The 25,826-nt window shown below is 50.8% G+C and overlaps 2 protein-coding genes across 17 annotated transcripts in view; one reads left to right on the top strand and one right to left on the bottom strand.

Annotated features, from left to right (window-relative positions):
- Positions 1 to 11,433, top strand: part of SECISBP2 (SECIS binding protein 2) — a 39,945-nt gene extending 28,512 nt beyond the window's left edge. For 6 of the 10 annotated variants that reach the window (XM_030807202.1, XM_030807106.1, XM_030807159.1 and 3 more), the window contains 5 exons: positions 1,532 to 1,685; positions 2,388 to 2,608; positions 9,193 to 9,347; positions 9,782 to 9,974; positions 10,507 to 11,433. In XM_030807202.1, coding sequence (XP_030663062.1) covers positions 1,532 to 1,685; positions 2,388 to 2,608; positions 9,193 to 9,347; positions 9,782 to 9,974; positions 10,507 to 10,610 — 827 coding nt within the window. In that variant the 3' untranslated portion in view covers positions 10,611 to 11,433. The remainder of the gene's footprint in view (positions 1 to 1,531; positions 1,686 to 2,387; positions 2,609 to 9,192; positions 9,348 to 9,781; positions 9,975 to 10,506) is intronic. The other 4 variants (XM_030807023.1, XM_030807250.1, XM_030807316.1 and 1 more) reach the window with 2 other exon arrangements.
- A 1,166-nt stretch (positions 11,434 to 12,599) lies between these two features.
- Positions 12,600 to 25,826, bottom strand: part of SEMA4D (semaphorin 4D) — a 135,029-nt gene continuing 121,802 nt past the window's right edge. For 5 of the 7 annotated variants that reach the window (XM_030806637.1, XM_030806788.1, XM_030806687.1 and 2 more), the window contains 3 exons: positions 15,559 to 15,768; positions 15,247 to 15,344; positions 13,418 to 14,249 (listed from right to left, as the gene is read on the bottom strand). Coding sequence is in view for 4 of the 7 variants with exons in the window: in XM_030806788.1 (XP_030662648.1) it covers positions 14,223 to 14,249; positions 15,247 to 15,344; positions 15,559 to 15,768 (335 nt within the window). In the remaining 3 variants the exon portion in view is untranslated. Of the gene's footprint in view, positions 14,250 to 15,246; positions 15,345 to 15,558; positions 15,769 to 18,996; positions 19,029 to 25,826 lie in introns of all 7 variants that reach the window. The other 2 variants (XM_030806909.1, XM_030806870.1) reach the window with 2 other exon arrangements.

The following is a 25,826-nucleotide window of genomic DNA, read 5'->3' as shown; positions in this document are numbered from 1 at the left end:
ACGGGAGCAACTATGAAAAGGATGAGCTGTGCTGAGCAAACTCTCCAGGACTTGGCTGACTCCTCTTGCTTTTGTGGTGAAAGTGGGTCAGCATTGAGCTCCCAGCTTTACAGGGAAGGGAGGTCCCCACAGATGGGGGAGTGTTTCTAGTCCCTCTGGTTCTGGGGTCTGTGAGGGACAGAGGTGAGGATCCTCCCTTCCCACCAAGTTTGATCTGTGTGATGCTGGATGGTCCTCTAACTTGAAGTGGTCGTGAGAATTAACACTGCTAGCTGCACAGCTGCTTACCAGCAAGTATTGGAGACATGGGGGCATGAACACAATTGTGTGTTTTTAAGGAAACTTCTTATTCAGTTATACATTCAGAAAAGTGCACAAATATCAGTGTACAGCCTGAAGACTTTTCACAGTGACCACCGCATTCAGATCAAGAAGCAAAACACAGCCCAGCAGTTGCCTGTGCCCTCTTGTCAGAGGCCTCCCCCAGGAGACCCTGCCCCATGGCAACCCCACCAAGGGCTGTGGCTGTGGCTCTAGTGCAGCTGTGTGTTATGTGCTGCTCTCTTTGTCCCCTTTCCTTCAGCCTTGTTGGCAACATGGAGATGCCATTTATTTTCATTACTGTGTAAAATTCAGTTGGACGAATGTACAGGGTTGCGGATGGGCATTCAGGCATTTTCCAGTTTGGGTAATTAGAAACAGGGTTGCTGCGGACAGTGTTGTATGTGTCTTAAAGGACACAAGCACTCGTTCCTGTGGGGCATTACCTGGGAGCAGAATTGCTTTAGTAGCTCCTGCCCAATGGGTTTCTGACTGTTCTACCAGTTACAGCCCCAGGGAGGCTGAGAGTTGCAGGTGCTCTCCATCTCTGCCAGCCCATGGGGCACTGTGTTTTTCAACCTTGCCATTCTTGTGGGTGCGGTATATGTTTTTTCATTCCTTCATTTGGTGATCTGTTACTGCAATTGCATTTTGATAGTCGGTAGAAGTAACTAGTTGGGGACGGTAAGCTATCACTGCATCAGATCTGGTGTATTTAAACACACACCTTTTGAGTTTCTCATAGTTTAGATGTTGGAGTTCAGCTCTTTCTAAAGGATTATTTCAAAAAGAAATGGTCTCAAGCATTTGAGAAAAAACTTCGAACTAAAACCCTGTATTTTAAAACTCCCTGATAAGAGATTCTTCAGGTTAAATTTCAAAATCAAAAAATAAATTTGGCCACTGAACTGCACACTTAAAACTGGTTAAAATGGTAATATTATTGTATATTTTACCATAATAAAAATGAATGTATAAGTAAATTGAGGGGAGGCACACCTCCAGGCATGACTACCTCCACCAGCTTATCTGTTTTCCCCAGGCATCCTCGTCTGTTTTTTCTGCCTTCTATAAACCTCTCTGCATGTTGTCTGTGAATGTGGTGGTTGTGTGCAGGGTCTGGTTGCATCGGTGAGACTGCATTGGGCCAGCCCCTCAGTGTGTGCACTGGGCCCACAGATGTCTTATGATGACTTTTTCCTCCATGAAGGGCCAGAGGGGATGGACGAACCGATCTCCACTCCTTCGGTTGAGGGCAAGTCTGAAGAGCCACCAGGCACAGAACTCCAGAGGGACACAGAGGTCTCCCACCTTGCTCCCAGTCACGCCACCTTCCCTAAGATCCACAGCCGCAGATTCAGGGAGTGAGTGAGCCCCTGCCTGCCAGGGACTAGGGGAAGATGGAAGTGCTTCGGTTCAGTATGGCATTGATATCTCCCATAAATCCTTGTTGCTGGGCCACACTGTGCTTTAACCCTCATGGTTGAAAGAAGCTGGGTACCTGGTTACACGCATTCAGGGAGAGCCTAATCATTGTGTCTGATTCTGCTTCTACTGAGGTTCTTGTGGTATTAATGGTGGAAGAGGGGCCCTCAGTCCAGGTTTGCAGTTGGGAATGGATAATGAAGTGACCGCGCATCATCTTTGGGCCCCTTCTCATGGTTTAATCTCTTATAATTTCTTAGGCGGCAGGATTCCTTTAACCTTGTGTGCTCACTCTGCCTGCTCCCCTGCCCACTTTTCTTCCAGGATAGTCTCCCGGTATTTGTCTTTATGACAGGGAGATGCACGGGGTAGTGGCTGAGATGGAGACCTGTGGCAAACTATGGTCGGGCAGGGCCCAGAGAAATTTGTCCCTTGTAGTTGGGAATGGGGGAAGATGCCCCAGTATTTACCTTTCGTAAAATTAAGTCATCAGGAATTCCACAGTTCTAGTTAGTAGTACTTGTTGAAACGTGACTTTTTGCCTGATGCAGTCTACCTCTCTTCTCCCTGGGGTGGGGTGGGAGCAGTGCTGCAGTGTCATAGCCAGTGGCACAATTCCTGATGTCTGATGTTTCTTTCAGTTACTGCAGCCAGATGCTTAGTAAAGAAGTGGATGCTTGTGTTACCGACCTACTCAAAGAACTGGTCCGTTTCCAAGACCGTATGTACCAGAAGGATCCAGTCAAGGCCAAGACTAAACGTCGACTTGTGTTGGGGTTGAGGGAAGTTCTCAAACACCTGAAGCTCAAAAAACTGAAATGTGTCATTATTTCTCCCAACTGTGAGAAGATACAGTCAAAAGGTAAAGGCACAGTGTGGTCCTGTGATATGTGGGCCCCTGCATGAGTGCCTAGTGTGCCCTCGTGGTTACCACACACCTGGGTGCCCCATGCCACAGGCCTTGACAACTCGTTTTCTTTGTGGTTTTTGTTTTTATTGAGTAACTGTTTCCCAACTGTTTCCCATTGACCATTACCAAGTGCCTTACCCTCTGTAGGGCAGGTGGGTCCTGTGATCCTGCACGCTGGGAGGCCAGCCAGCCCACACAGGCCTCTGGCATCAGGGAAAGACATGCCTCTGTTGTGCAGGCCACCACCCTGGGGCTGGGATTGTCACTGGTCACTTGTACCACAGAGATGCTGTGCCTGGCAGCCAGGCAGTACCTACCTAGGGCTTTCATCTACTTCACATTTAGTTGTTCAGTCTGTGGTTGAATCATCTGTTTGCTTGTTACAGATGTGGCTTTGTCTAAATACTTTGCCATTTTACTTAAACTGGAATGTGTGTTTTTGTTTTGTTGGATGTGATATGCTGGGTCAGGTGACGGTGAACCCTCACCTGTGACATCTCATGTTTACCCTGTGCTTGTGCGCTCTTGGCTCCTGGAGGACTTGCCTGTGTTGTGTCCTTGAATTGAGCAATAGGAGAACTGATAAGAGCAGAGTGGCACTTCTCATGGACACCTGTCCTTCATCTCCGTCTAGGCTAGGGAACACTCACAAGCCCCTCCCTGGCCTCATTCCTTCCTCCTGCAGTGTCAAATTCAACTTTACAGAGTCCCACTTTGAGATAATGCATCCACATCCTGGGGCTGAACCCTCAGAGATGATGTTTTCCAGTTACCATTTCATATCTAAAGCCTGGAAGTTTTGTGACATGTCCGAGGCCCCCAGCCAGCAGCTCGTCCCTGTCCTAACTCGGTACGGGTCCAGCATCACTGCTGACCAGAATATGACAGAAGGGATCTCAGTGACCCACTCATCTGATTGTGTGCCCAGAGGCCTTTCCAGGTCATTGGAGAGGACAGGCCACATGCTTCCCTGGCTTTTTTGTCAGTGTTGTACATGTCCACAGCTAAAGAGTCAAGTAGTCCTATAGGGTTTGTTAAGGAAAAGGCAGGCTTGGGCTCCCTCCCTTTCCTAACAACTCCACCTGTCAGCTGTTAGCCACACTGTGGGATATTTCCTCCATATCTCCATATAAGAGGCTTGTGAGCTACTGCTTCACATGTTTTCAGTTTTAAGTATTTGTCATCTTCCCAATAGAGCAAAAGGGCTTTGCTATTACTTACCCTAATGTATAGTTTGGGTTATTGTTCTTGTTTTGTGGTGATTGCTTAATTGTCTATATACTTAGCATTAATGAAACCTCATGCCCTCAGCCAGCTGCCTCAGTCTCCTCTAAGATAGTTGGTTACACCAGGCATTCTGCAGTTTCATTTGCTGAAGAAACCTTCATTCCCAGCTCACTGCACCTCATGCATTTGCCGCCCAGGGATACCCTTGGCTCCCACCCTACTCTCAATAAGGTGTTGTTTATGGACTCCTTGGGCTGCACTCTTGTTTTGTTGGAGTGCATCCTCCAGTGGTTTAGGAGAAAAGGATTCATGGGAGGCATATTTTGAAGCTCTTGCTTGAAATCCAGAGTCTCTGATTCTTGATGCTTTGTGATCATTTTGCACCCCCTGCTCTCTGGGGGTTCACTGGAAGTGATCCTGGGGTTACAGGATGTGGGACAGTTTGCATCCATTGTCTTTGGCTCTGGGACGTGTTGAATTTTTGCCTTGAATCCTCTCCTCCAGTCCCTGCCAGCTCTTCTTGGAAGTATGTCAGGGTCGGGCCTCCTGGACTGGTGTCCTCACATTATTTGTTTCCTGCTTCTTTTTATCTCTTTCTTTTGGTTTCATTTTCTGTTAGAATTTCTCAACCATGTCTTGTAAACTTTCTGTATAATTTTTTACTTCTGGTATTATTTTTATTTTTTGGGAGCGGTTTTTGTCCTCTGAAGATTCCTTTTTTTTTTAATCACATTGCTGCTGCCTCATGGTCGCCTCTCGGAGAATCTTAATGATGCCGAGTTCCTCTCCCTGCAGTGCCTCTGTTTCCTCCAAGTAGTTTGCTCTGTTTGTTTTGGCCTCTAATGGTGGAGGTTTTCCACAGATGTCCTCTGTGTCCTGGTTGTCCGCGCCTAGTTAAGAGCCACTAAATAGCCGACTGGAAATCCGGGTGTGTGGCTGGTGTTCAAGGCTGTGAGCAGCATTGACGGTGGTGATTCTCAAAACTAGCCAGCATCAGAATCACCCAGAGGGCTGGGGAAAACACAGATTCCAGAGTTTGTGCTTCAAGTAGGTCCAGTGGGCCCAAGAATTGGTACTTCCAGCAAGTTCCCAGGTGCTGTTGCTGCTTCTCCAAGGAGTGCACTGAGAACTTCTGCTGTAGGATGATGTGGTTGGGCTGCTTCCATGTTGGAAGTGCCCCTGGGTGTCTCTGTCTCCCCCTAGGGCTGGTCACATCCCCAAGGAAGACTTCTCACTGCCTGCCTGGAGGGACAGGTGAACTTCACCCTGTGAGCTCATCCTCTCACCACTATTAGATGTGTGGTGCGTCATGTCCTGCAAACCTGTGCTGTGCCTCACCAGAGGGCTGCAGCTGAGGGGCTGGACACCAAGTTGCCTCTGCCAGTGTTCAACCAGCCCTCTTCACCTGTGCCTCACCATGTGCTGCCTATTCCCGACCTTTGGGGGATTCTTGGGTCCAGGGCTGGCTGTTCTAGGCTTTTCTCACTGTTGGCTTAGGTTGGCTAGCTCAGTTGTCCATTTGCATTTCAGCTTCTGAAACTTTTTGCTGTTGTCTCTTACATTCTTCTGTGGATTTGTGTCTTTAAAAAACAAAAAGGTGGAAATGTATGTCCTCAGCCTACAGTCACCCCACTTTCTTGGAAGACGTCATTCCCCTTCTCTGTCTCTGCCAGAGCATGGGGCTAGGTTTTTACTTGATCAGCATTGTAAGGATTTGTTGTGTACTTAAAATGCATTTGTGTAATCATTGGTTCCGACATGTTTTTGCTTTGAGGCATAAGGGACTTGATTGTATATTTTATAAATATTTGCCAGATAAGATAGCCAATGGCTTGCAGTCATCTTAAAGATAAAAACTGATGTTATAGCCTTGAATTACATTGAAGTACTGTATTTGCTCTGAGTGGCATTTTACCTAATAATTCTGAACTTAAACTTTGAAATGGAAATAATCTGAGCCTAGCATCTTGCTTGTTTGACATAAGCTTTCTTGTGGAACTTCAGTAGTTGGCCCTTGCCACGCGTGCTTTCATCTCACTAATAACAGGTTGGAGGTTGTTTGAGCAAAACAGTCTGGACTTTGCTGCTTGTATTGGGTGTTCCCAAGGCCACCACCAGGCTCAGTGATGTGCCAGGAGGACTCACACAACTCAGCATAGAGTGGTACTTTCAGCTGTGACTTACTACAGTGAAAAGGCACAAAGCAAAAGCAGCAAAGCGAAGAGGCACATGGGGTTAAGTGTGGGGGAAACCAGGCTCCAGCTTCCAAAAGTCACTTTTAGTGACATCACATAGGAGACTCTTAATATCCCAGAGACGAGTTAAGAGCCTGTGGGAAGTGTTGTCTACCAGGGATGCTCATTAGAGACTCAGCACCTAGGGTTCTGTTGGGGGCCGGTCACACAGGCATCCTCTGCCTAGCACATACAATGTTCCAGACTCCAGAAGGAAAGCAGGTGTTCTGCAGAAACCACAGTGTTTGCACACAGTGAGTTACTCTTACCAGTTAAGATGGTGGGAACCCTCCCAAAATCCAAGTTCACAGACCCCAGCCAAGGGCCAACCTGGCAGGCAGCCTCGAGAGGACAGTAGCCAAGCCTCCTCTGTTAGGTTATTTCTGCACAGTGCTCAAATAACATTTCAGATGCACTCCCGGGAGCTGGGGTGGACACCAGGTAGAGACCCTCCAGTGAGAGACATGCATCTGATGTTAGGGAGGACTTCATATGTCTCCCCTGACAAACTGAATATAGATTTCACTGTAAGTGTACCTAAGGAATATGGAACACTCCACCCCACCTCTGCATCATCTCCCCTTTTCCCAGCCCATCTGGAACTGGTCTTTTTCTTCAAAGTTTCTATCCCAGGAGGCTGCCTCCTCAACACTTTGCAAATGCTTTGCATAGATCAGGGGCAGGGTGTGGGCAGAATAAGGGCTGTGGGCTTAGAAATTAATCTCCCATCCAACTAGATGCAGAATGAGTTCCCAGTTTCCACAGTATGGTAGGATGTGCATTGGAGAAGTTCTTTTGAAATGAGAGGATCAATGTGTAAGTAGGTTCCAGGTGATACTATGCTAATTGTAAACAGTTGTTATTTTTTACAGTTGCTCTGTAAGGACTGGGTGAGTATCCTGTAGGCCAGGTGCCTGGCCTACAATGCTGTGTGCATTGGTAACTCGAAAGCATATGCTGTGCCTTCCTCTAGAGACCACTGTGTTCCCTCCCAGGGTGGTGTGAGCATCCTCTCCAGGAGTTTTTATTAGCAGTTTTCTTATGAGGGAGGGTCAGCATCAGGAGCTTGGCATTTTCTGTGAATTGTTCATATTTGTTGCCCATTTGCTTTTGGGATGTTGACCTCTTTTAGATTGATTTGTAACTTTTTTATAAGTTAGCCCTTTGGGTAAGAGTTGCAAGTGTTTCTTCTGGTTTGTCAGTTTCTCTACCAAAAAAAAAATTGGCCATGCAGAGACTTCAGGTGTTTTATATATTGGTATTTCATTTTTTAATTGCATCTGGGTATTGTGTTATGTCTCAGCCTTCCCACTCCAGTGTTTTAAAAGGTTTGCTCTTAAAATTCTGTATATCTCCTGGTTCCTTCATTTGTATATCTTTAGGTAGGATTTATTGTGGTCTAAGATGGACAGGATGGGCCCACCCAGTCCTCTAGGATCTTTTCCCTAACCAAACTGAAATGCTGTTCCTCACATGCTGTTTCCATCAAACTCCGGTTTTTTCTGGCGTCCATTCTGCTAATCTGCATCACCTTGTTTACACTATGGTACCTTTATAGTAAACTTTAATACCTGACCATGTTAGCCTGACATCTGTCTATATTTTTTCCATATTTTTTATTTCTCAATGAAATCCCATCTGTAGTAACTTACAGTATTTTAAAGCAGGGCTCCCCAACCCCTGGGCTGCAGACCAGTATTATCTGGGGCCTCTTAGGAACTGGGCGGCACAGCAGGAGGTGAGCATTACTGCCTGAGCTCTGCCTTCTGTCAGAACAGCAGCAGCATTGGATTCTCGTAGGAGGGCAAACTCTATTGTAAACTGCGCATGCGAGGGATCTAGGTTGCGTGATCCTTATGAGAATCTAACTAATGCCTGATGATCTGAGGTGGAACAGTTTCATCCCAAAACCATCTTCCCCTGTCCATGGAAAATTGTCTTCCACGAAACCAGTCCCTGGTGCCAAAAAGGTTGGGGACTGCTGTTTTAAAGTGGTAGATTAATGTGGAGTTGACATTTCATCATTTTGGATCATTCTATACAGGAGCATAAGTGCCTTTTCATTTGTTCAGATTTTTTGTTGAGGGGATGGTTTAAAAGACAGGGTCTCACTCTGTTGCCCAGGCTGAAGTGCAGTGGCATGATCGTGGCTCATTGCAGCCTTGAACTCCTGGGCTCAAGTTATTGAGCTTGCCTCAGCTTCCTGAGTAGATTGACTACAGGCACATACCACGATACTGGGCAAATATTTTTTCTTTTTTTTTTTCTTTTTTTTAGAGATGGGATCTTACGATGTCGCCCAGGCTAATACTGTGTTCTTTAACAGCATGTTGAAGTTGCCTGTAAATCTTTTCATGTTTCTTGAAAAATTCATTCCTACCACCTATAGTCTTGTGCTGCTGTTGTAAATGGAGTCATCTCTTTGATATATGCCAACTGGCTGCTGTGTGCGTGTGTATAGAGACTTGTGCCACACCCCCTCATGTACTTCTCATGCTGTTAGGAGTACTTAGGTACTGTTGGGTTTTCCAGGTGCATCACCTGCACATGGTACTCATTTCACCTCCTTCCTCTCTCTGGTGCACCAGCCTTGGCTGGTCCCTGGCCCAGAAGCAGGGTCAGGGAGTAGAGGGTGGTGAGCCCTTGGGAGCCAGACCTGTGCCTTGACCAGGGGTACAATGTGGGATAAGGAACTTAACCTTTCTGTGCCTGTTGTTCTGCATCTGTCAGTGAGGACACAGCATCTGTCTGCCTTTTGGGATTTGGGGGAGGACACAGGAGCTAATAGGTGTGAAGCAGTTGATCAGTGGTCTGGCATGTGGTAAGTTTCAGTAATACTAATACTTAACTTTTCCTGTTAAGACAATACCAGCTGTGGGTTTTCTTTCCATTTTCCCCCATATTTTTGGAGAGTTGATTCTGCAACTTGCTTTCTCCTCATATTTTCAGGGGCCTCTGCCTTGGGTATAAAATCATAGATGGGCGTGTTGCTAAGAAGCAGCTCTTTGCAACCAGTATTAACACCACACTCCATGTGACATGTCTTCCTGTCATTTTTCATTGCCCTTTGACCAGGTGGGCTGGATGACACTTTGCACACAATTATTGATTATGCCTGTGAGCAGAACATTCCCTTTGTGTTTGCTCTCAACCGCAAAGCTCTGGGGCGCAGTTTGAATAAGGCAGTTCCTGTCAGCGTGGTGGGGATCTTCAGCTACGATGGGGCCCAGGTGAGCGCACAGGGCACAGGCCTCTTCAGTCACTGCCCATGGGAGGAAGTGGGGGCAGGTGGTCAGTGTGGGCTCACCCACAGAGCAGCCCCAGAACCTCCAGTAGGCTGTCATTGAGGAGGAGCCACCACTTAGGCAGAACCTTCTTACAAAAAGGTAGCCTTTGTCTCCTTGACAGCATGGGGGTGTCTGGTTCTGAACTGAGCTCTGTTCTGGGCTTGCTGCTGACATAGTGGCACCTCAGGCAGGCCCAAGAAATCGGCCTAGCCCACTCTTCCCTCTGGGGCAGCATCCCTGGTACCTACCCATAAGCATGAGGTCCACATTACCCCGTGTCACCCCTGCTTCTCTGTGGAGGTGGCCATTGCTGAGTTTGAGGGACCCGTGTCCTCTGTAGCTGGGATATTACCTGTGTGCTCTCACTTGTGCCCAAGGATCAGTTCCACAAGATGGTTGAGCTGACAATGGCGGCCCGACAGGCGTACAAGACCATGCTGGAGAATGTGCAGCAGGAGCTGGTGGGAGAGCCCAGGCCTCAGGCACCTCCCAGCCCACCCACACAGGGCCCCAGCTGCCCTGCGGAAGATGGCCCCCCAGCCCTGACAGAAAAAGAAGAGCCACACTACAGTGAGTGCTTAAGGGAGAGTCGTGTCAGGTCGAGTGTCCTCTAAGTTATTTATTGACTTTAATTAGAGTCCCTAGGAGAGCAGCTTGACAATGCTGCAAGACCAGCTGAGTAGCAGGGCCTGGTAAGTCCAGCCCATTGCCTAAGAGGTATTATCAGACTTTTGAAGTGGGTAGGGCTCGTCAGTGACTATCTCAGACTTCAAGTCAGATGTCTTTTGACAATGGGTGGCCTTAAGGATAGCTGTACCCAAGACAGGCTTGGAAGGCCAAGTAAAGGTTCAGTCCTCTCCTAGCCCACCTACACAAGGCCCCAGCTGCCCTATAGAAGATGGCCCCCCAGCTTCTGCTCAATAAGGGGCAGCCCGGCCTAGCAGGCTAAGAACAGTGAGTGAACGTCTGCCAGGGCACCTCTGAGCACCGTGAGCTGCTGGGCAGTGGCCACAGGCTCCCTCTCTCATGCTGCTGGTTTTCTTACAGGAGTTTTCCTACTTGTTGATGCCTATTCCTCACTCGTGCTCTTTTCTCATTTTAGTTGAAATCTGGAAAAAACATCTGGAAGCATACAGTGGATGTACCCTGGAGCTAGAAGAATCCTTGGAGGCTTCAACCTCTCAAATGATGAATTTGAATTTATGAGAGTTCTTGCCTGTGTGTCTGTATTTTGGGTAAGGAAGGGGAGGTCTGAAAAAGACTGGGGCTTTTTCTTCTCAGTTTTTCATGACAATGTAATTTGTGTAACTGTTGAATCTGGAAATCGGTCAGCATTAAAGGGCACATGAAGCAGTGTCTACAGGCGTTCAGTGCTGCGGAGCCTGTTAAAGGTCACTCAGATGTGCAGGTGTTAATCTTCTCTAAAAGCCAGGTGATACAGCTCTGGCTTTCTGAGCACACTGTGGATCTGGAAAATACTGGAAAATGTGATACTTAGAATACTTTGGCTGCTAAGGAAACTTCCTCTCCATTGCAGAATAGCTGAGCGAAGTGAGTGAGTTTGCAGAAAGCAGGTGGTGAGCTCCTGCCTGCTGGAGGTGGCCATGGAGGGCCATTCCCACCTGGCAACAGCACCGTCCTGCAGGGAGCCACTTGGCAGAAGGGTGCAGGGCTGCTGGTGTCAGAGCAAGAGGGCTACAGGGGAAGGGCCCTTTCTCAGGGGATGTAGCTTTTTTAAGAGATTTGGGAACACTTGGAGGATCTGCTAAAATGAGCCTCAGAAGGAAAATTGGTTTTCTAACCTGTGACTTTTTGAAATGAATTATTCCTTTCAGTCTTTATTTTTCAAAGAAACAATGTGTATTGAAGTACCTAGATTTGTTTGATAATCAACAAATCTTTCCTTTTTAAATGAACATATTCTGAATGTGGTTTCTGTCTTAGACCAGGAGGACAGAGTTTACTTTCATATTTTCCCAGTAAGTGAGAGGGCTTATTTATTTTAAATAAAGAGTAATTATTAAATTTTGTTTCAGACTCTGGTGATTTTAGGCTTATCAGTGGTCTTTATCTTACTTGATGATTCCTATGTCTTAATTTATCTCCTTTGGACAGTCTGGGCCCTGAAGTAAAAGGGGGCCGCGTAGTGGGGGTTCTGCTATTCCCAGGACTCTTAGGTCTGGAAGTAGTGATTGATTGTCAAAGCCTCCAATACTGCACAGACCTGCCGGAGCCAGATCCTGGCTCAATCCCGACCTGCGCTTGCGTTTTCACCACAACCAATGGCAGGAAAGAATTTTCACTGCTTTTTGCTTGTCAAGTAAGCAGGGTATTGTTTTGGCTTTGAAAGTGCTCTTGATTGAATTCAGTCATGCCAATATTGTACCTCTTGAGAAGTGGCCTGTGATGAGCAAATAAAATTGGAATAATGAGTCAGAAATGGCATGCTATGGGCAGGGCTGGAAATGTGATCAGAGGTTGGTGTATGAGGGCACTGTCTGCCCTGTCATCTGTGGAGCTCACAGTGACCAGTGTGAGCCTTGCTGTTCTTTACACGTTATGAGCTGTTTAGACATGGGAAGTAGATGTGGTCGGCCAGGCCATCAGTAGTCCCAAGCAGCAAGTCATCTCCACCCATTTATCTTTCAGGGCAGTCAGCAGGGCCAGCAGGAAAGGAGAGGTCTTTCCTGCTTCCTCCTCCCCTCATCAGTAAGTAGCAAGTCAGTTGTGGTAAGTTTGAAAATAGGAGATTATTTGAGAATAAAAGTTCCAAAATTAATTTGTGGGGAAAAAGACAAAATAGCCTATCAGCTGCACTCAGCAGCTAGAATTTTAAAATTTGATAAGTCAAAAAATTAAAGATCTCTACTAGAGATGAATTCCTCTGCTCAAAGACCCTTTTTAGAGCTCTCCAGGTCTGTGATATTTGTTTTGCTAATCTTAAGATAAAAGCAGCTTAAACAGAGTAGGTAGGCTTTTCAACATTTCATGCAGCTGCTGAGAGCTTTCCTTTTCCTGGGATTTAACCAAACTCTCATCACGTGGTTGCCTGGTGATGCTATCATTTTCTTGGCAGTGAAGGACTCCAGCTGAGGCCACTGCTGCAGGTGACTTCGGCTCCCTCAATGTGCACATGGTGCCGCATGAAGCACACAGCTCTGGGCCAGGGGCGCCAAGTACAGTCATTTAACTGAACAATGTACAACTCTTTTTATTTTTTCCAGCAGAGCAAAGACTCAGAAATTCATCCTCATCCTCATAAATCCATTTCCCAGTAGAACACTCCACATTATGAAAACTTCAAGTATGTAATTATTTTGTTAAGCATGAAAGTGCTTGAAATCCAGACTTCAGGAGAAGAGACAGAAAACAGCACCAAGAATATAAGCCCAAAGCCCATAGCATTTCACTCAGCAGTTTGTAGTGGTTGAAGCCACACCCAAAGCAAGAACCATAGTGAGCTGATGGATATTTTACAGGAAAACTTACTTCAGGTTATGAGTATGTGATGGTTCTGTGAGCAAGACTGGCATCCTTGGCTGGATGGGCAAGCACACACCTCACAGGCAGCTGGGCCTCTCAACTCGGGGTGCGGAGGGGGAACGTGTGGAGACAACCAGGGTGTCTCCAGCATCTTCAGGACACCTCTGTCATGATGGATCCTGAAGGAATTAGCAGGCGATGTATGCTGATCCCACACAAAGGCCGGTAGAGAACTCGTCCAGCTCCAGAAAGAGGGGATGCAAAACAGGTCATTGTCACACTGCTGGGAAGACACTCAGTATTTGCTAGGATCGCCGGAGGGGTGCAGCTTGACTTTTAACAGAGGCTTTGGTTTTATGCTAGACATGAAAACTGTCATTCTACAGACAAGAAGAGACGTGTGTATAAGATTAAAGGCTGAGCAGCTTTAGGACAAGTTCACACACATAGGGACACAGTCTTCAGAGATAGATACAGCTTTAATAATTAGAGACTTGAAAGCAAGTAGAACAAAACACTCATGAGACTCATTCCGTTGTCAAGAAATTTAATATGGCACCAGGAGATTTGCATAATTGACCTATTTGGCTTTCTGCATCAAGCTTGGTGTCCTGTTGCAGAAGCTGAGCATTGACAGGGGACAGAGGCATAAACTGCAGCGCTTGATAAAATAGAGCCCAGTATTCTGAGGTTAATGAAGAAAACACAAAGACTTGACCGATGCATTCCCAGATCGCATCTCACAGTCATTCAAGGTTTAGGGCAAGGCATTTTCATGTGGAGTCTCACCTTTTCTTGTCCCAGTCATGCATCTTAGAGTTCCTTGGCTAAGTCTGTAGGTAGGACAAGCAGCAGGCTTGATTTGCATCAATAAAAGCAGCGATCTGTGCTGGCCATGCTAACTCTGTTGGCTGTTAGGGGGTGGGGGCACTCTGTAAAGGGGAGTCACTGGGATGGTGTAGGATCAGCCTTCAGAGCCTGCTGCCTGACCCTAGAGGAGGACCGTGCACACAGGCTGCCGTTTTAGTTCATGAGCAGCTGTCGAAGCCTGTTAGCCATCCTGGTTACCTGCTTGTGCCAGACAGAACTTACTGTCCCAGGTAAGCACCTAATTTTTTAAGTCTTAGTTCCTGTCACAGGCCCACTTGGGTTCTGGGCTTCTCCACTGCCCCGCCTCTGCCCATCAGGTGGTGGCCCAATGGCTGTGTTCAGAGCAGGCTTGGGCAAGACAGCTCACAGTTGTGCGGGACCAGGCCTTCTCTGGGGGTGGCTGTGGTCAGTGGCAGCAGGGTCTGGTTGGGGTTGAGGTCGGTGTCAGGGACTCCTTCCTGGTGGCTACAGGGTGTCCTTGCTACAGCTTTCCTGAAAGAACAGTGTGGTCTTTGAATCCTTGGTGGAACGGATGGGCCTTTCCTGCTCCGCAGCCTAGTCTGCCTCATAGCCCATCCCGGGCAGAGCACTCAAGGCCTCAGCCCCCTGTTATGGTTCCCCTCCTTGGGGTCTAAAGATCCAAATGCCAGGAGTGGTTCTCCCATACGTGACAGGAAGGCAGAGCAGCAGCACATTCACTCCACTCCCAGGTTGTGCTGAGAGGGAGGAGGGCTGGAGAGAGAGAGCCTATGTGTGCTGAAGTACAGAGGATCAGCTGTAAATGCCCAGCCTTCGGTGGCAACAGTTTGGGGGGTGCTGCTGGCAGCCACATAACCCACACACTTTAACACACTCATTTGAGTGCTGCAGACCCCACCCCAGGTGGTAGCACACCCAATGATGAATCCCTGCCTTTGCCGTCTGTATTGGCTATTTGGGAGCGAGGGCTGGACAACTTTGTCTCCATGGGGAGACAGGGAGCCTCTAGGGAGCCTCTGCCCCGCTGCGTGCAACTTCCATGCCATAGCCCAGTTCCTGCCAGGGCTTAGCTCAGGAAGCCACTCCCCCTGACCCCTCCAGCAGGTGCTGCAGGTGAGGCATCCAGCCAGGAGCAACCTGGAGGGTGCCCCACCTGTCCAGGTTTCCTGCCCTCCTCAAAGGAGTGACTGGCTGAGTGCTCTGTACAGAGCATGGGGTGGCCGTGGGGGCCCATCTAACCAGACATCCCCACCTATGAGTCCCTCCCAGTCTCGCCTCCTTCAGTCTCTTAAGGGCTGGGGCCAGATGCCCCTTGATCTCCTGCAGCCTCAGCAACAAGACGTGGGATTCCCCCCCAGTGTTGCAGATTTCATAAAGGAAACTGCTCCGGGGCTAAGAGGGAACAAGTGGGGTCCATGCTGAATGGGGCCCTTGAAAGATCCACTGGATGTGGCAGGTGCCCTGCCCCTAGCTCCAGCCCTCCTTTCTTTGCCCGGCTGCCGCCACGTACCCACACCTTCCTCCAGCTCTGCATCATCCGGTCGTGCTCCCCAGCCACAGCCCTCCAGGCGGAGAGCTCTCTGGTCCACTTCTCCTGGTGGGTCACTTCTGGGAAACAAGCAGGGTCCCCAGGTCAAAGCTCTGTGGGCCTTTATGGCACCCTTGATGCCCACTGGCCACCTTTCTCAGTGGAAAACCAATAAATCCCAAACCCAAAATGCCACCATGCAAGCATGCTTTCCAGCATGTTTTTTTCACTGCCATTGTAAATAGTGAAAAATCACCTCATAAAAGGGTTATAGTGGGCATGGGAATCACTCACCAGGTCTCATCACAGCAACCTGCACCTTCGAAGTCTTGTTCCCTGCTGAGGAGAGGACAGAGCAGCGATACTCAGCGCTTTCCCTGATGGCATCCTGCAGCCAGCTGAGTGCATGGGCCCTGCCATCAGGCAGTGCATGGGTCTGCACAGGGACACAGGTCTCCAGAGCTCGCCCATTCTTCTCCCAGACAAAACGAATGTCTGCAGGACCTGGGGGCACAGACCGTTTCCACCTCTGAGTCCACATTTAGGACCCAAAGAAGCTGCCCTACGAGGGTGCAGGGGCGTTACCTCTGCTGTCCCAGCTGGACCTGAAGTGACTTGGGACAACTTCCAATTCAGTCCCTGGGACTCCCTGGAGGTGGCTTCCCCATGGCCAGCGGGATCCTTGGCCTTGGCCCCTGTCCTGTGGACTTCCTGCTCTTTGACCTTAATTGCCATTTTTCAAAGCACACCTGTGTGGTCTGTGCCCCCTAGGACCGACCCCCTTTCTTGCAGCGCTGTGCTGGTTTCCTGCAGAATGGTTCTGGGCCTTGGAACAGCATCCCACCCCACCATGGCCCTGCTGCCACACACGTCCTGTTACCACATGGACAGAGACATCCCAAAGGCTCTGCCATCACCAGGGCCACAGCATGGAGAGGCCCAGAGCTCGGCCAGCTGTGTGCTGAGGGGGCTGGGCCAGAGTGGGGACCATGAGGGCCTGTCTCTCCAATTGAGACACTGGGACCTGGGGTGGGCTTGGAGGGGAGTAGATGCCACAGGCTGGAGAGCTCAGACCCTGGTGGGGGCCAGGCCCTACAGAATTACACTGGGACTGCCGAGTGCAGCACATCCAGGATGGTCTTCCAGCCTTGAACATGGACCCTGGGCCCGACATTGGCCACTTCTACCACAAACCTCTGTTGTTTTTCTCTGGGCTTTTGATCTTAATTACTTATTGAGAAAAGTAGAGAGGCCAATTACTTCACACACACTCAGACCGTCTGTTGCAACCTGCCAGGGTGGAGCCTGGCTTGCCTCAGCTTGTCTGAGGGAGAGATCAGGAGGGTGGGTGAGGCAGGGACATTCCCTTGTGGCCCAGGCTGCCTTGCCTGGGGAGGCCAGCCTCATCCCAGGGCAAGAAGGCTGCGAGGCCAACCCTGAGAGCTACCCCTAGACTCTGTATTTGTTCCAGGTGGCTGGGGTGGGGCTGTGAAAACCAGAATGTTGGGGGTTGGGGGGGGGCCCACAAGCGAGGTCTGGTCAGCAGGTCACCTCCCGGCCTTCCTTGCTTGTGAAGTCTGTTGGCCCTCCAGGGGCTGCTGGCCATGTTGGGACAGGCTCAACTCCCTGTCCCTTACTGAAGGAAAAACAAGCACATCCACTTTGATCTGCTTCACAGCTTCACACACTGTCTTCCACTCAAATGCAGAAAGGGCTGAGGGGGGCCACGCTCCCACTAAGCTCCAGCCCCAGAGTGTACAGACTGGGGCTGAGCTGGGATGGCGGGGAGGGCCAGGCCAGGCCCTGGAGGGCAGATGAGGTGGTGCAGGTGCTGCTTCTGTCTCCGAAGCTCCTGCTTGTGGTGGGGCTGGGGAGGCTGGCCAGCCCACGCTGCTGCTTCTGTCTCCCACAGGCACAGCCTGCATCAGGCCAGGCACCCCAGCAGCATGGACTGGGGTGACATCCTCCCACCTCCTGCCTAGCGACCTGTCTCCCTGACCAGCACCTGCCCTTCCTCGAGGCCCACCAAGGCCCCCAAGTGGACCATGGGCCACCTAGACCAGTGCCAGCCATGGCCTCCGCTTGACCATGACACCTCATAAGAATTGGTCTTTAGAAGTTAGATTCGCCCTAGATGCCCATCAACCTCGGAATGACAAAGTGAAGTGTGGCTTCATGGAGAATGTTCAGTAGTGAAAAGGAAGGAGTTCAGAACACTGAGCAGGTAAAACAAATTCCAGAGCCAAAAGAGTCCAAAGTACCTGCATACACAAAAACTGGCCTTCTTCTCAGGTGTAGGGGCAGGGGTGCATCCAGATACAGGTATTAAATGGTGTAGGAGGACCCACACTCCCCTCCCTGGGCAGGACAGTGGTGGCCAGAGAGCTTTTCATTTCTGTGGCACATGCTGATTTTTGAAAAGAAGAGATTGCCAGTTTAATGAAGGTGACTTTAGTAATGCATTTTCCCTGCTTTACTGACTGTGGCATCTGCTCATCTTTGTCCAGTCTCTTGGTCAACAATTCCCCACTGTCCAGGCTCATCAGAGAATGCTCCTCCCAAGGACTTGACCAAGCTCAGACCCTTTAGCTGGACAGTCCTAGGAATGAGTCCCGAGGCAATGATGGGCCCAGTAAAGCCCTGTTTCTATCAGTGAGGAGTTGGGAAATGTCCAAGAAGGGGGCCACAAGTCACTCATTCCAAGTGCCATTAAAGAATATTCAGCAACACAGAAAAATACTGTTAAGTGAAAGAATATCTAGGAGTGTGTGCATATATGTACACACCCATGTATACATGTGTGAACGTTGATACAGTCATGGCCTAAAAATGGCCGGGATGCTGGTGGTAACTACCTCTGGATGGTTAAATTTAGGATTGTCTAAATTTTTTCTTTATACTTCCCTGGAGTTTCCAAACTTAAACAAGCATTGCTTTTATAATAATAATTTTTTATAAAAGTGTTACTTTGATGGAAACATTCTGTAAACTCAAGGAAATTCAGAAGGTGCTCCAAAACTGTTTTGCCTGGCGGCCCATCTGGCCCTGGCCTGGTGGACAAGCCCTTGTGAACAGGTTTGGCTTTTGTGCAGAATTTCTTGTGCAGAATTTAAAAAAAAAAAAAATCTTAACACTCTATAATTTGTTTCTTCCCACTCAAAATGTTTTGGACTCTAGCCACAGATAATTCCATATATCTATCTACAAATATAAGTACATATTACATAGATGTACAAACATAAGTCTCTATGTACATCTAGGTGCCCATCAACTGGGGAATATATATACCCTTTCCCAGCTGATGGGCATCCAGGTAAAATCTCATTTTAAGAAACAGATCTTTTTTGAGCTGTTATGATCAAGTAACACTTTTCTTTGAACAGACAGTGAAGTGAGTTCTATAAAAGCCCAGTCTCCTCCCTCATGTGACCTGCACCAAGAACCATCCAGGGAACTGGAGTCACTGAGTCACAGGAGCCTCTGGAAGGTTCTCATGACCAAGCCCTTGAGACTAAGAATCTGGGTGGCCTAAGCGGGATTGGATTCATCACCCAACGCCCCATCATGGGACCACTGACTGCAAAACCCTCAAAGCTCTACACTCTTGGGGCGTGAGCAGAAACAGACACATGTGCTTACCACCGCTAACATGAGGCATCATTTAGCCTCATGTTAGCTATTTAAATATGTGCTTGATCATCATAAGACATTAAAGATGTTAGAAGTACTTACGTTCCATGTATTCCTTTTTAAACTATCCAACTCTTTCTGAATGCATGAGAGAGAGGGAAAGTGAGAGTTACCATCAGTGTGCAGGGCCACCCCATCAGCACCACACCCTCAGCGGGACGGGGCAGCAGCTGCAAACCCAAGTCTGTCCCACGGAGGCCTGCTGGGGAGCTCCTGGAATCCTGGGCCCCCAGTGAGGAGCTGTCTTCCATCTCCCAGCAGGGCCTCCTGAAAACACCACTGGTTTCTTGCCTGGGCCAGTGTTCCAAGCCCCCTAACCATCCAACCCCGTTACCTCAAGAGAGTGGCCAGGCTGGAGTGCTACTCCCAGATCACCCCCTTGGCCTCTGTGGGGTGGGGACAAGAGGCTGGTCTGATGCTGTGGGGCTCAGCAGCCACCAACCTGGATGTGCCTTGGCTCTTCCCAGTGGCGAGCCAGGTGACACTGGTCGCACCCTCAAAGAAGGGAAGTTGTCGTGGCTTAGAAGGATCTAGGGTAGAGGTCCTGATGACAGATGCTTCCCCCTGGCCCTTCCTGTCACTGCAGCTAGCTTAAGTTGGAGGCAAATAAACTTTAACTGCTGTGGCAGATGCCGTAGGTAATGACCTTTCTCCTACAGCTAGGACTGTCGTGAGAAGACTGATCACCTTGGTATAAGCAAGGGCCAGGTTTATCCACCAGGGCTGGGTTTATTACATCTACTCAGGAGTCCAGGGAGGCTGCCGGCAGCCTGGGCTCCAGCACTCACCTCCCACCTGCTCACCCCCACCCCAAGCCTCTAACGGAGCCAGCTGGTGCCAGGACCACCATGGCTTCAGAGCTTTGTGGATGTGATCACAAAATGTGGAGCTGATTCTACTCTGCGACAAACCAGGTGCCCTCTGGGCAGTGGACTCGCCCTGAGGAAGGCCTGGAGGGGTGGTGAGGCATCTACCCAGTGACTGAGTTGCCCTGGCTCATCCTGGAAAGTGCCCCCACTGCCATCTCCTGCAGCACTCCTCTGTGTCCTCCCCACATCCCCATGCATATGGCCCACTCTGACCTCAGGGCTGGCTGCCTCGGGGCCAGCCCATCTCCCAAACTCACATCCAGGTGGCCTTCCTGCAACTAATGGGGCAGCCGGGCACATCTCCAGAGGGGCCATTCTCTGCACACAGTGCTGGCCGCTGGCCATCATGTCTTCCATGATGGGACTCCTGGCTTGTCCCTGCCCATACCTGCTGCCCGGGCCTCACCCGGACACCCGCTCCCAGCCTCTTTTCCCGAGGATCCTGCTGCTTCCCTGGCCCATCTCTGTGCTCTCTCCTTGGGGCAGGGTCTTTTCTAATCCTGGCCCTGGCCCCTCCTCCCTCCCAGACTCTGGGGACCCTTCTGGGGACAAGGACAGGTGCAGCTGGGGGTATGCCCTGAGGCCCTATTGGTCATCCTTTCTGTCCTCTGTTGAAGTCACAAAGTAGCCAGGGGCCCTGAGATGAGGAAGGAGAGAGTGAGACCCCTGCCACACAGGTAGCAATTCTGACAGCTCCCTTCTCTGAGTCCTCAATCTCCCTGACAGTCACCAGGCCGACGCAGCCTAACGTTTCACTCAGGTATGCTCTGACCACTCAGGGCACTGGACCAGCCCCAGCGCTTCTGGAATGCACCTGTTCATGCCTGCCACTTACTGGCCAAGCTGCCTTATCAATGTGGGCAGGAATTTTGAACCTCTTCTCTGCAAAGGGACCGGAGCAGGTACCACTGAGGCATCTGTAGGCATTGCCTGGCTCCATGGGGGGCCTGTGGGAAGGCACCACTGAGGCACCAAGGGCATTTCCAGACCCCAGGTAACCAGACAGCTGTGTTGTAAAGGCACGTGGAATTATCATAGATAACAGAAGAGACATGGACAGCTTCTGGTGAAGCTGCCCCATCTAACATGCTAAGGACCTCAGAGCACAGGGAGTTGATAGCACCACCTTGTCCTGTCCAGCAAGGGTGGCCCAACACACAAGGTCTGCCTTGGGAATCCAAGATGGCTGTGGCCTTTCAAGAGAGTCTGAAACAAAGGGAAATGTCACAGAGCAGCTGGAACACACACGTGTGCCAACAGGCCACTGTGGCTGCTAGGAACGGGGGCCCCTCAGAGAGGCCCAAGGGCACCTTCTGCTGCTGCCCTCTGATCCCAGTGGTTCCAAGGGCTCTGATTTCTAACACTGTAGTTAAAACATAAAAGGCCATCGCAAATCCAAATATCCAAATGCTGCCTAAAGTATGGGGGAACCATTATTAGCTTTGAAAATGACACGGGTCTAAACTTGACATGGAAGATAGTCCTGGCAGGGGTGAAGGCAGGGCCCTGACAGGGTGAAGACTGCACTTTGGTTAAAAAATTATATCAATCTATTTCTGTGTGTGCACACTAATGTACAAGTGCATGATTTGTATCTGCATGTAGACACAACCCATCCGCCATTCATCGCTATCAATCCTTATGTTTGTATGCCAGATGCGCTGTGTGCTGGCACACAGGTGGTGGGGTTATTTTTTCACCCATCTGTATTCTGAGTGATCCATGAGGAACTTCGGTTCATCAGTTCAGATGAGCAGAGCTCGGCTGCATGCTAACTTTACTTCACCAGCTCCAGACCACTTTCCTCTCCTTGTCAATACACATGCTCCTCCACTTGCCACGGGGTTGCATCCCAATAAACCCACTGAGTTGAAACGATCCTAAGTCAACAATGTGTGTGTGTGTATGGTTGTGTATGTGTGGACGTGACTGTGTGTGTGGTGTGGTGTGGGTAGCGTGCATGTGTCTATGTGGTGTGTATGTGCTTTGGTGTGTGCAGTGTGTGTGGTGGTGTGTGCGTGTCAACAGTGGTATGATTGGTGTTTGTGTGATGTGTGTTGTATGCTGTGCTGTGTGTGGTGCGTATGAGTGGTTGTGTTTGGTACAGTGTGTATGGGGGTGGTTGTGTTTTAGGTGTGTACAGTGTGTGTGTCGTGTGTGTTGGTATGTGTGCACATGTGCAGTGAGTGTTCACGGTCTGTGTATGGTGTTTGATGTGTGTGTGGTGTGTGTGATTTGGTGTGATGTTTTGTGCTGTGCATTTATTGTGTGCATGCACATGGTATGTGTGTGTTTGGTGGACATGATTGTGTTTGTGATGTGGTGTGGGTGTTATGTCGTGTGGTGTGTGTGTTGTACATGTGTCACGTGTGGTGTATATTGTGGTGTATCTGATGTATGTGTGGCGTGTGGTGTGTGTGGTGTGTTTGTGGTGTGTGTGGCTGGTGTGTGGTGTGTGTGGTATGTAGGTGTGTGTCTGGTTTGTGTGTGTGGTGTGTATGAAGGGGGTATGGTGTAGTGTGTGTGATGCTGGTGTGTGGTGTATGTGGCATGTGGTGTGAGGGAGTGTGGTGCTGGTGTGTGGTATGTCTGCTGTGTGGTCTGTGTAGTGTGTGTGGTATGTGTGTCTGGGATGTGGTGGGGGGTACGGTGCATGGCGTGTGTGCAGTATATGTCATGCTCATGTGTGGTGTGTGGTGTGTGGTGTGTGGCTGGCATAGTCTATGTGGCTAGTGTGTGGGGTGTGGTGTGTGTGCGGGGTGTGGTTGTGAGGGGTGTGATGTGGTGTGTGTGGGGTGGGGTGTATGTGTGGGGGTGGTATCTGGGGTGGGGTGTGGCATGTGTGTGGGTGTGGTGTCTGGGGTGTGGGTGTGTGGGGTGTGGGTGTGTCGGGGTGTGTGTGTCTGAGGTGTGGCATGTGTGTGGGGTGTGGTGTGTCTGGGGTGTGGTGTGTGTCGGGGGTGTGGTGTCTGGGGTGTGTGTGGGGGGGGTGTGGTGTGTGTGTCTGGGATGTGGTGTCTGGGGTGTGGTGTGTGTCGGGGGTGTGGTGTCTGGGGTGTGTGTGTGGGGGGTGTGGTGTGTGTGTCTGGGATGTGTGTCTGGGGTGTGGTGTGTCGGGGTGTGTATGTCTGGGGTGTGGTGTGTGTCAGGGGTGTGTGGGGTGTGGTGTGTGTCGGGGTTGTGTGGGGTGTGGTGTGGGGGGGTGTGGTGTGTGGGGGTGGTGTGGGGTGGGGTGGGGGGGGTGTGTGTCTGGGTGTGGTGTGTGTGGGGGGGGTGTGTTGGGGGGGTGTGGTGTGTGTCTGGGGTGTGGTGTGTGTGTGTCTGGGGTGTGTGTGTGTCTGGGATGTAGTGTCTGGGGTGTGGTGTGTCGGGGGTGGTATGTCTGGGGTGTGGTGTGTGCAGGGGTGTGTCTGGGGTGTGGTGTGTGTCAGGGGTTTGTGTGGGGTGTGGTGTGTGGAGGGGGTGTGGTGTGTGTTGGGGGTGTGTCTGGGTGTGGGTGTGTGGGGTGGGGTGTGTGTCTGAGGTGTGGTGTGTGGGGGGGGTGGTGTGTATCTGGGGTGGGGTGTGGTGTGTGTCTGGGGTGTGGTGTGTGTGTGTCTGGGGTGTAGTGTGTGTCTGGGATGTAGTGTCTGGGGTGTGGTGTGTCGGGGTGTGTATGTCTGGGGTGTGGTGTGTGTCAGGGGTGTGTCTGGGTGTGGTGTGTGTCAGGGGTTTGTGTGGGGTGTGGTGTGTGGAGGGGGTGTGGTGTGTGTTGGGGGGTGTGTCTGGGGTGTGGTGTGTGTGGGGTGGGTGTGTGTCTGAGGTGTGTGTGTGGGGGGTGGTGTGTATCTGGGGTGGGGTGTGGTGTGTGTCTGGGGTGTGGTGTGTGTGTGTCTGGGGTGTAGTGTGTGTGTCCCTGCCCGTCTTTCACGGCTGGTACCAGGGTGACTGACTATAGTAAATGTGCATTGCTAGTCACATGACAAAGCTTAGACGGCAGTCCATCCCAGGGCCAGCACGGTACAGGATGGCTGTGCAACAGCTGTGAACACTCTCAAGGCCACTGTCCCTCCCGTGCGGCCACAGTGCACACTGAGGCAGCTGCCAGCTCCCAACTGCTCCAGGCCCTGCCGATGCACTCAGTCCCCCAGGACTCAGGATCATAGGGCTAGCGGCTCCCAGGGCATGGGCCCCAAGGAAGTGCAGTCCTGACCTGCCCACCCCTCTTGTCACTGAGCCCGGGGTACCATGCTTGGGGTGACACCCTGTGCTGTCTCACCTGGGCACTGCAAAGGCATGGTTCCCACCATGACACCCCAGGGGTGTCATAACCTCCCTTCTCAGGACCGTCCCATCCTGCCCCAGGGACAAGGCTGGCCTGTGCCAGGGCCATCAGTGGATCTTTCCATATCATCTTCCACTGACAATTCCTAGTTATACTAGAGGAGGGAGCTTCCTAGAGCGAGAACTGTGGTGGAGAAGGGACGAAACGTGTCTAGGTGGAGAGGGGCACTGGTGGCCAATCTCCCACCCCAGCTCCTGACATGGGCCCACAGGTGTGGCCCTGTCCCTCCCTTGGATGGGCAGCGAGGCCCCTGGGTGCAGGACAAGGGTGGGGCTCCACCCCACCACCGGGCCTCAAGCTCTCCCATCCCCAGGACACAGGCCTCTCTGCCCTACTCTGCCCACATGGCCACATCACCTCCACCACACCCCACATTGGGCCCTTGTGCCCTGGCAGCCTCTGCATACACCACGAGCTATGTTTTCCTTTGTGGGGACCCATCCCGATCCCCTTTCAGGGAGTGCTTTGGCCTCAGAGGGCCCTCACCTCTCCTGGATGGCCGAGTCCCTGGGGCCACTTTCTGAGCACTGGCCAAGTGTTGGGGCAGGTGGGGACATCTCCAGGGTGACACATGGGCCTCCAGCAGCTCTGGGGCAGACCCAGTCCCCAAGTGCGACCCTGACCAACTGACCTTCAGTCAGCCCTCTCTGGGGGGTGAGACGCTCCCCAAGACACAGGGTCACCCAGCAGAGCTACAGGCACCAGGACGCAGCATGGGGAACTGAAGATGCCACGAATGTTCTCTAAGTTTCATATTCTAAAGACATTTTGCTAGCCCTTTAATCAGACAGCCCCCAAACCACTGTGACAGCTACCACGAAAACAGCCATTATAGCAAAGAAAAACCTAGCCAAGTTCCAAAGTAGCCCTGCCCTGGGTGGCTGGGGGAGGACACAGCAGGAAGCGGTAGGCCTGTGCCCTGACTGCACTGTATTGCAATCTCCAGGCCCTGGGCCTCACCCAGAATGGCTCATTCCTGGCCCACAAGGCAGCAAATGGCACTCACTCTCCTCAGGAAAGTCTCTGGGACTTGCAAGCCACGCTGTGGCCTCTGCCGCAGGAAGCATCTACAGACCCCAACAGAACCCTGGAGCCTACTCAGGAAATTCACAACCATGAGTTCACGGCATGCCCATGATGCCCTGGCCTCGGCCCACCCTTGAAAAGGCTGAAGCCACTCCCTCCTAAGCTGGTCCTCCCTGGGGAGGTCTCACAGCCCTCGCAGGCTGTGGCCTCAGTGGAACAAGGGAACGGGAATGTCCCAGATGGCGCCAAATGCCTCTGGAGAGAAAGTAAAAGACCACATGAAAAGGCGGTGGCGGAGGGCTGGGGGCCTCAGTTCCCAACCTCTTCAGTCCATCCTGAGCACTGGCAAAGGACCGCGCTCCTCCCTCAGCTCCCCTACCCTCTACACACTGCTCCTGGCCACGCTGCTGCAAGCCCACGGCCACATCCCCCATATCCATCTATGACCGCCAGCTTTCTGTTAGGCCTGGCCATGGGAGTCATTGACAGGAGACAGGAAGTTGGAAGGAAGAAACATTTTTGTGGCTTCAAGTAGGACCTCCAGCAGTGAAGGGAGTGTGGCAGGCAGGGAGAGGCTACAGATCACACGGCCACAGCCTCGGTGGCACAGCAAGTGAGACTGAGTGTTTGACATTTCGCTCTTTCTGCCCATG

Source organism: Nomascus leucogenys, chromosome 1a (assembly GCF_006542625.1).
Source record: "Nomascus leucogenys isolate Asia chromosome 1a, Asia_NLE_v1, whole genome shotgun sequence".
Lineage (NCBI taxonomy): Eukaryota > Metazoa > Chordata > Mammalia > Primates > Hylobatidae > Nomascus > Nomascus leucogenys.
Note: the sequence above shows the minus strand (reverse complement) of the source record. Positions and strands in the feature narration are given on the sequence as shown.